The 10,294-nt window shown below is 43.9% G+C and overlaps 1 protein-coding gene across 1 annotated transcript; it reads right to left on the reverse strand.

Annotated features, from left to right (window-relative positions):
• Positions 1–5,636: 5,636 nt before the first annotated feature.
• Positions 5,637–7,313, reverse strand: LOC311098714 (forkhead box protein Q1-like). The gene has a single exon (XM_084139252.1). The coding sequence runs from the start codon at positions 7,090–7,092 to the stop codon at positions 6,199–6,201; it is 894 nt and encodes a 297-aa protein (XP_083995378.1). The 5' UTR covers positions 7,093–7,313; the 3' UTR covers positions 5,637–6,198.
• Between the last annotated feature and the right edge of the window lie 2,981 nt (positions 7,314–10,294).

The following is a 10,294-nucleotide window of genomic DNA, read 5'->3' on the forward strand; positions in this document are numbered from 1 at the left end:
AAATAGTCCGGGTAGCCATGATTAGCTGTTCAGGAGTCTTATGGCTTGGGGGTAGAAGCTGTTGAGAAGTCTTTTGGACATAGACTTGGCACTCCGGTACCGCTTGCCGTGCGGTAGCAGAGAGAAAAGTCTATGACTAGGGTGGCTGGAGTCTTTGACAATTTTGAGGGCCTTCCTCTGACACCGCCTGGTATAGAGGTCCTGGATGGCAGGAAGCTTGGCCCCAGTGATGTACTGGGCCGTACGCACTACCCTCTGTAGTGCCTTGCGGTCGGAGGCCAAGCAGTTGCCATACCAGGCGGTGATGCAACCAGTCAGGATGCTCTCGATGGTGCAGCTGTATAATTTTTTGAGGATCTGAGGACCCATGCCGAATCTTTTCAGTCTCCTGAGGGGGAATAGGCTTTGTCGTGCCCTCTTCACGACTGTCTTGGTGTGTTTGGACCATGATAGTTTGTTGGTGATGTGGACACCAAGGAACTTGAAGCTCTCAACCTGTTCCACTACAGCCCCGTCGATGAGAATGGGGGCGTGCTCAGTCCTCTTTTTTTTCCTGTAGTCCACAATCATCTCCTTCGTCTTGGTCACGTTGAGGGAGAGGTTGTTATCCTGGCACCACACGGCCAGGTCTCTGACCTCCTCCATATAGGCTGTCTCATCGTTGTCGGTGATCAGGCCTACCACTGTTGTGTCGTCGGCAAACTTAATGATGGTGTTGGAGTCGTGCCTGGCCATGCAGTCATGGGTGAACAGGGAGTACAGGAGAGGACTGAGCACGCACCCCTGAGGGGCCCCCGTGTTGAGGATCAGTGTGGCAGATGTGTTGTTACCTACCCTTACCACCTGGGGGTGGCCCGTCAGGAAGTCCAGGATCCAGTTGCAGAGGGAGGTGTTTAGTCCCAGGATCCTTAGCTTAGTGATGAGCTTCGAGGGCACTATGGTGTTGAATGCTGAGCTGTAGTCAATGAATAGCATTCTCACGTAGGTGTTCCTGGGGCCAAGCTTCCTGCCATCCAGGACCTCTATACCAGGCAGTGTCAGAGGAAGGCCCTAAAAATTGTCAAAGACTTCAGCCACCCTAGTCATAGACTGTTCACTCTGCTACCGCACGGCAAGCAGTACCGGAGCGCCAAGTCTAGGTCCAAAAGGCTTCTTAACAGCTTCTACCCCCAAGCCATAAGACTCCTAAACAGCTAATCATGGTTACCCGGACTATTTGCATTGCCCCCCCCACCCCATCCCAACCCCCTCTTTCATGCTGCTGCTACTCTGTTTATTATTTATGCATAGTCATTTTAACTATACCCACATGTACATATTACCTCAATTACCCCGACTAACCAGTTCCCCCTCACATTGACTCTGTACCGGTACCCCTGTATATAGTCTCCCTAATGTTATTTTATTTTACTGCTGCTCTTTAATTATTAGCTATTTTTTATTTATCTATTTTTTACTTAACACTTTTTTTTTCTTCTTAAAAACTACATTGTTGGTTAAGGGCTTATAATTAAGCGTTTCACTGTTGTATTCGGCACATGTGGCAAATCATATTTGATTTGATTTGATGACTGCCCCCTTTGCGTTTGCCTAAAGGCACCTAAAGACTCTCAGACCATGATAAATAACATTCTCTGGTCTGATGAAACCAAGATTGAACTCTTTGGCCTGAATGCCAAGCGTCACGTCTGGAGGAAACCTGGCACCATCCCTATGGTGAAGCATGGTGGTGGCAGCATCATGCTGTGGGCATTTTTTTCAGTGGCAGGGACTGGAAGACTAGTCAGGATCGAGGGAAATATGAACGGAGCAAAGTTCAGAGAGATCCTTGATGAAAACCTGCTCCAGAGCATTCAGGACCTCAGAGTGGGGCGAAGCTTCACCTTCCAACAAGACAACAACCCTAAGCACACAGCCAAGACAACGCAGGAGTGGATTCGGGACAAGTCTCGGAATGTCCTTGAGTGGCCTAGCCAGAGCCCGGACTTGAACCCGATCGAACATCTCTGGAGAGACCTGAAAAGAGCTGTGCTGCAATGCTCCCCATCCAACCTGACAGAGCTTGAGAGGATCTGCAGAGAAGAATGGGAGAAACTCCCCAAACACAGGTGTGCCAAGCTTGTAGCGTCATACCCAAGAAGACTTGATGCTGTTATCGCTGCCAAAAGTGCTTCAACAAAGTACTGAGTAAAGGGTCTGAATACTTATGTAAATGTACCATTTCCGTTTATTTTTTATTTTTTATAAATTAGCAAATATTTCTAAAAACCTATTTTTGCTTTGTCATTATGGGGTATTGTGTGTAGATGATTGTGTGTAAAAAACAATTTAATCAATTTTAGAATAAGGCTGTAAGGTAAGAAAATTTGGAAAAGGTAAAGGGGTCTGCACACTTTCCGAAGGCACTGTAAGCCTGGGATTTCAACCATTTAAAGTTGGCCTTAGTGGAAGTGACCATATACAGTGAGGGAAAAAAGTATTTGATCCCCTGCTGATTTTGTACGTTTGCCCGCTGACAAAGAAATGATCAGTCTATAATTTTAATGGTAGGTTTATTTGAACAGTGAGAGACAGAATATAACAAAAAAATCCAGAAAAACGCATGTCAAAAATGTTATATATTGATTTGCATTTTAATGAGGGAAATAAGTATTTGACCCCTCTGCAAAACATGACTTAGTACTTGGTGGCAAAACCCTTGTTGGCAATCACAGAGGTCAGACGTTTCTTGTAGTTGGCCACCAGGTTTGCACACATCTTAGGAAGGATTTTGTCCCACTCCTCTTTGCAGATCTTCTCCAAGTCATTAAGGTTTCGAGGCTGACGTTTGGCAACTCGAACCTTCAGCTCCCTCCACAGATTTTCTATGGGATTAAGGTCTGGAGACTGGCTAGGCCACTCCAGGACCTTAATGTGCTTCTTCTTGAGCCACTCCTTTGTTGCCTTGGCCGTGTGTTTTGGGTAATTGTCATGCTGGAATACCCATCCACGACCCATTTTCAATGCCCTGGCTGAGGGAAGGAGGTTCTCACCCAAGATTTGATGTTACATTGCCCCGTCCATCGTCCCTTTGATGCAGTGAAGTTGTCCTGTCCCCTTAGCAGAAAAACACCCCCAAAGCATAATGTTTCCACCTCCATGTTTGACGGTGGGGATGGTGTTCTTGGTCATAGGCAGCATTCCTCCTCCTCCAAACACGGCGAGTTGAGTAGATGCCAAAGAGCTCCATTTTGGTCTCATCTGACCACACCACTTTCACCCAGTTCTTCTCTGAATCATTCAGATGTTCATTGGTAAACTTCAGACAGGCCTGTATATGTGCTTTCTTGAGCAGGGGGACCTTGCGGGCGCTGCAGGATTTCAGTCCTTCACGGCGTAGTGTGTTACCAATTGTTTTCTTTGTGACTAAGGTCCAAGCTGCCTTGAGATCATTCACAAGATCCTCCTGTGTAGTTCTGGGCTGATTCCTCACCGTTCTCATGATCATTGCAACTCCACAAGATGGAGATCTTGCATGAATCCCCAGGCCGAGGGAGATTGACAGGCCTTTTGTGTTTCTTCCATTTGCGAATAATCACACCAACTGTTGTCACCTTCTCACCAAGCTGCTTGGTGATGGTCTTGTAGCCCATTCCAGCCTTGTGTAGGTCTACAATCTTGTCCCTGACATCCTTGGAGAGCTCTTTGGTCTTGGCTATGGTGGAGAGTTTGGAATCTGATTGATTGATTGCTTCTGTGGACAGGTGTCTTTTATGTAGGTAACAAACTGAGATTAGGAGCACTCCCTTTAGGAGTGTGCTCCTAATCTCAGCTCGTTACCTGTATAAAAGACACCTGGGAGCCAGAAATCTTTCTGCAGAAATCTTTCTGATTGAGAGGGGGTCAAATACTTATTTCCCTCATTAAAATGCAAATCAATTCATGACATTTTTGAAATGCGTTTTTCTGGATTTTTTGTTGTTAATTCTGTCTCACTGTTCAAATAAACCTACCATTAAAATTATAGACTGATCATTTCTTTGTCAGCGGGCAAACGTACAAAATCAGCAGGGGATCAAATACTTTTTTCCCCTCACTTTAAGTCTATGGGAACAACCTTACTGAGTAAAGTATTTGTCATCAGGCTATGTTCTTTGCTAGCAAAAACATTACCCCTGTCGTCACTAGTTAACACAGTCACAAAGTCATTATTACGTCTCAACTCTGCCCATTTTCACAGTTTATCTTCTTAAAAATTGATTTTAAACCTAACGCTAACCGTAACCATAACATTAACCACACTGCTAAATGTATGCCTAATCCTAACCTTAAAATCAAGACCAAAAAGCACATTTTTGTTTTCATGAATTTGTACAATTTAGCCAATTTTGACTTTGTGGATGTGCTATCTAGTGGAAACCATTCCCTCAAGGGAGAAAAGGTCAGCAACAGGCCCTACCTTCCAGCTAGCTAATTAGCAAAGTACATAGCTAGCTAGCTAATGGCTTTACCGAGAATAAGAAAGACTACACCCTAACAATCTGTGGTCAATGTGTGTCGTGCTTGTGAGGAAACCTGTCAATAAGAGTTACAAACACAATCTCTTTATTGCCAAGACGTCGGACCGATAGGACAGAAGTGCACACGACACGTGGGGGAAGGTGTTGTAGATGATTGGTTGGCATGAAGGCCAAATTTGATGGTTTGGTCTACCAGACCTTCCGCGCATTTGGGAGGAAGGGTCTGGGAATGAGATTAGGTGTAATGTGACTATGACTTCAAGTTAGAGCGTGTGCCATCCTTCAGCACAATATGTCACCCTTTATAAAGCAGGTGTTTATATCATATTACACATAGTGGGTTATGTCACATTTTACATTGGTGATTATGTCACACAGTTATGCCAGATTTATGAACCCTTTATAAAGCATGACAGAAGGTTATATATGCATATAGGCCTACTCATTTGATTCAAGTGAGATGTGATATATAGCTTTACATTAGCCTACCCTTTCGCAAAGCTTTTCAAAATCGTCAGTCCTTCCTTCCGTCCTTCCTTATTTCTCTTCTCTGGCCTTCCTCCCTTGCATCCCCTTTGACTTTGTTTAGGCTATTTAATACAGTGATAGTCTAGAAGATAATAGCCGATATTGTAAGAATATTTACAACATTATCAACGTGTTTCATTCAACACATCCACTGTCTGAGTGCTGACAATGATAGGGATACGATTTGAATGACAGCTTTCAGTCAATGAAGCTTTACGCATTAGGCATCATGGCACCCGCATGTCCCAATCAATTTCAATTTGACAGCGAGCAAATAAAGATGAGCCTAATAATATGTCACCTTGATAGAAATGGTAAAGCAGTGTTTTGAAATGGGTTGGATATTAGACCAAGTTGATTAGGCAATTTTGTATTATTATTTTTTTATTCACCTGCAGGCCTACACCATACACCTGTCAGTGGTTTTGACGGTATGTTGGGATTTAGTAATTCATAGGCCTATCTCTCAAAGGTGTCCTGCATCTTGCCGTTTTGAATATCGTTTGTCATGAAAACAACTTGTAGCGCAGGTATCTTGTATATCTTGTTTTTTCACTATCTATGCGCTATGGATTCAATAAGATAATAAAGACAGAAGCACATCACATTTCAACGTTAAAGTTACTCTTTATTACGAATATTAATCGTGTTAAAAAAAAAAATCATATACAAACAGCTCGACTTGCACAAATGACATGCCAAATGTTATAAACAGCATGTTTTGAAGGTCAAGTGATTGTCGAAAATTCAGTAACAACATTTAAAAAAAACTACGACATAAATAGCCTATAATCTATACATCATCAACTGTACACTGTATAGCACAAAACTGCCATTGTTTTAAAGGGAAATTATCACAGAACCTCAAAGGAAGGACATAAAGCCTACTCCTTCCCACACTAAAATGTCCATACTAAAATTTCCTGATGAAATAATACTACGCCCTGTCTAGGTGACTGGTTGTCCAAACGTAAGGCAATGCAATAAAATGCATTCAGTTGATGCACAATAATAACTTTCAAAGTACACAAGTGCAAACCCAGTGTTTTCCGTCCATTTGCCACACCCCTTGGGTCCATTACGACAACAAACTGTCTATTTGTAATGGGTGGTAAGCGTCAGCTCTTTAAGTAGTTGGTGCTGGAACTGTAGAGATTATCTGGTAAACTGATTATGCCTTTGAATAATATTCTGCGCCGTAACTGTCTTTCCAATTGTCCATCTCTGAGTAAAGTCCACCACCGTATGCCCTCAGCACATGCGCTGCGTATGAGTCCACATTGAACATCGACTGGGCGTGATGTGGCAAGGCGACAGGTGTTCCTCTCATAATGTGTGGCATCATCTGAGTGTAACCGGGCCACGGTAATGCAGCAACGGTAGGCGAATCCTCTGCCCAATCCTGTCTCTTGAACGGTTTGCTGAGGATACTGTCTATAGCGAAGGAACTGGAGAACTTGGCACTACTGGGTCCGGTTTTAGTGGCTGGTGGTGTGGATGTTATAGTGACTTGCGCGTCCTCGTCGGCAGCATGGCCAGAGACGTCTTGCTCTTTGCCTGTCTTTTTATTGATGCGCTTTCTCCTGCGTCGGAACACTCCGTCAGCGAAGGTGTACTCGCTATGAGGATTCAGCATCCAGTAGTTGTCTTTTCCCCAGGGTCTGGACGGGTCCCGGAGGACCTTTAGAAAACAGTCGTTCAGTGACAAGTTGTGGCGCACCGAATTCCTCCAACCAGTGTAGCTGCCCCGGAAAAAGGGAAACATTTTCATCAGATAGTCATTGATCTCTGCCAGAGTCAGGCGACCCGATGTTGAGTCACGGATAGCCATAGCAATCAGTGCGATATAAGAGTATGGAGGTTTTGGTCTCCGCATGTACGGTTTGCCTTTGCCATCTGCGCCCGGTGTGACAGGTGGCGGGCTGTGCGCCATGCAGTCCCCATCCGAACCCAACTCCTCCTCACCGGAGAGAGGCGAGCGGACGCTGCCCTCGGCATCGCTGCACAGCTCCTGCAAAGATTTCACCTCGTTGTGATGGTTTCCACAGAATACTTCAAGTTTCATGTTGTCTATTATTATTTATCCTATAGCCTACTGCTAGTTTTATATCCAAAGTGTATCGGATGCCCAAGTAAAAACAGGCACGTCCTCAAAAAAGCTGAAGCCTCAGATGAAGTTTTGTCTTGTGCGTAAAAGTGTCAAAACGCAGACCGCTTTCAGTCAAAAATATCCTAGAAGTACCTGATGAAGTCACCGTCCTCATACCTTTGGGTTCACTAGCTCGTCTCACCTCCTGTCTGTCTGGTGACCTGTTTATAGCACAGGCTCACCTAAGTACCAACCCAACTAGGCGGGGCTTGATAATGATATGGATATTTTGGAACAACTGAAATATCATGCACTCTTAATGTTTATGACACATCATAAATCATAACAGTCATTATCTATTTTTATGTAAATATTTGTTTGGCAATGGAATTGTGTTGAATAGCCCTTTCACCCTCCCGTTTTCAGTATAACAAGACAAGTAGTAATAGGCTGCCTTTCATGTGTAACTGGATCAGGCTGTGGAGGTAGACACCTCTGGAGTATTTCACCTGAGACAACAGGTGGCGTTCTTTTCCTTTCCATCTGTTCTGCCTCGAATGATATCATCATTATGGAGAGTTATACCTGATTTATCATAGTTTTCTTTGAATTCTTCAAATGTTTCAGTTTGGCCATCATATGTCTGCAGATACCCTGAATAATACCCTATTTGACTGCAGGAAAGGGCTACATAAATAGCCTTAAGGCTACTGATGACTTAAAGGAACAGGGAAGTTATGCAGATATGATACCAAGGTGACACCACAATTATGAAAACAGAGCATCTGGCTGGAAGCCATGATGGAACAGGTTTTCTGGAAGATATGCAAAGAGCGAGCGAGGCAAGCCCAATGCTTTCTGGGTAAGCATTCATCTCAAGGTCATGCACAGTTTAGCAAAAGAGAAGGAAGATCACCCACACTGTTTGTTTGGTCACCGTGAAAAAGCATTTGTATGTTTCTCTATCTCTGCTGTTGTTTTCAGTGTTTGGTTAGGCCACCTAATCCAGGGGATGCCCGCTAAAAGGTTAGCAAAACACTGGTTGTGAAAGTGACTCACATCATGGAGATTTTGTATTGTTTGTCATGGTACTGAACCATAGCCAGCCGGCTCGTACTGTAAACCCTTTCCTTCTCTTTAACCGTATTTCAGTGGCAGTGAATGTTACTGTATTTAGCTGAACTGTCATGGATGTCTTGAGGATGCTGAATTCTATTGGTAAAATTTCAAGACAGACTGTTATTGGTTTTGAAGTTAGAGATATGGTATGGGCCTATGTGGCACTGGCATGGCAAAAGGCATAGCAGCTGATCACCTCTCTATGCCCTATCAACCTCCTCCAACCTCTTCCAAAGGGACATAGCAGACTGAGGGCATGCTGTAGCAGAGTCAACCTGTGGAGTGAACATGACTTACGATGTGATTCCCCCTATGGCTAATACCAATGCTTTCATTCTCCTTTAGCACTACCACACTTCAGCTCAGAATTATGTTATGTTTACTTTTTTATTTATTTATTTATTTCACCTTTATTTAACCAGGTAAGCCAGTTGAGAACAAGTTCTCATTTACAACTGCGAGCTGGCCAAGATAAAGCAAAGCAGTGCGATAAAAACAACAACAACACAGAGTTACAAATGGGATAAACAAAAACGTACAGTCAATAACACAATAGAAAAATAGAACATCTATATACAGTGTGTGCAAATTTAGTAAGTTATGGAGGTAAGGCAATAAATAGTCCATAGTGCAAAATAATTACAATTTAGTATTAACACTGGAGTGATAGATGTGCAGAAGATGATGTGCAAATAGAGATACTGGGGTGCAAATGAGCAAAATAAATAACAATATGGGGATGAGGTAGTTGGGTAGGCTAATTACAGATGGGCTGTGTACAGGTGCAGTGATCGGTAAGCTGCTCTGACAACTGATGCTTAAAGTTAGTGAGGGAGATAAGAGTTTCCAGCTTCAGAGATTTTTGCAGTTCGTTACAGTCATTGGCAGCAGAGAACTGGAAGGAATGGCGGCCAAAGGAGGTGTTGGCTTTCGGGATGACCAGTGAGATATACCTGCTGGAGCGCATACTACGGGTGGGTGTTGCTATGGTGACCAATGAGCTAAGATAAGGCGGGGATTTGCCTAGCAGTGATTTATAGATGACCTGGAGCCAGTGGGTTTGGCAACGAATATGTAGTGAGGGCCAGCCAACGAGAGCATACAGGTCACAATGGTGGGTAGTATATGGGGCTTTTGTGACAAAACGGATGGCACTGTGATAGACTACATCCAATTTGCTGAGTAGAGTGTTGGAGGCTAATTTGTAAATGACATCGCCGAAGTCAAGGATCGGTAGGATAGTCAGTTTTACGAGGGCATGTTTGGCAGCATGAGTGAAGGAGGCTTTGTTGTGAAATAAGAAGCAGATTCTAGATTTAACTTTGGATTGGAGATGCTTAATATGAGTCTGGAAGGAGAGTTTACGGGCTAACCAGACACCTAGTGTCACGCCCTGGCTCTGGGGACTCTAGTATGTTGAGCCAGGGTGTGAGTTTTCATTTGTTTTTCGTTCTAGGTTAGTATTTCTATGTTGGCCAGTGTGGTTCTCAATCAGAGGCAACGTGTATCAGCTGTTGCTTGTTGTCTCTGATTGGGTACCATACTTAGGCAGCCAGTTTTCCCACAGTGTTTGTGGGATCTTGTTCCTGTTTAGGTTTGTGTCTGAACCGAGGACGTCACGTTATCGTTTATTGTTTTGTTCGTGGTATTACTCAATAATAAAGATATGTTCACCTTCCACGCTGCGCCTTGGTCCTCTGTTCCCGACGATCGTGACACCTAGGTATTTGTAGTTGTCCACATATTCTAAGTCAGACCTGCCGAGAGTAGTGATTCTAGTCGGGCGGGTGCAAGCAGCGTTCGATTGAAGAGCATGCATTTAGTTTTACTAGCATTTAAGAGCAGTTGGAGGCTACGGAAGGAGTATTGTATGGCATTGAAGCTCGTTTGGAGGTTTGTTAACACAGTGTCCAATGAAGGGCCAGATGTATACAAAATGGTGTCGTCTGAGTAGAGGTGGATCTGAGAGTCACCAGCAGCAAGAGCAACATCATTGATATACACAGAGAATAGAGTCGGCCCGAGAATTGAACCCTGTGGCACCCCCATAGAGACTGCC

This window comes from Coregonus lavaretus (assembly GCF_964263955.1).
Source record: "Coregonus lavaretus genome assembly, chromosome: 23".
Lineage (NCBI taxonomy): Eukaryota > Metazoa > Chordata > Actinopteri > Salmoniformes > Salmonidae > Coregonus > Coregonus lavaretus.

Excerpts from the sequence above, each read along its gene's own strand:
- LOC311098714 (XM_084139252.1), bottom strand. The coding sequence starts at position 7,092 with ATGAAACTTGAAGTATTCTGTGGAAACCATCACAACGAGGTGAAATCT.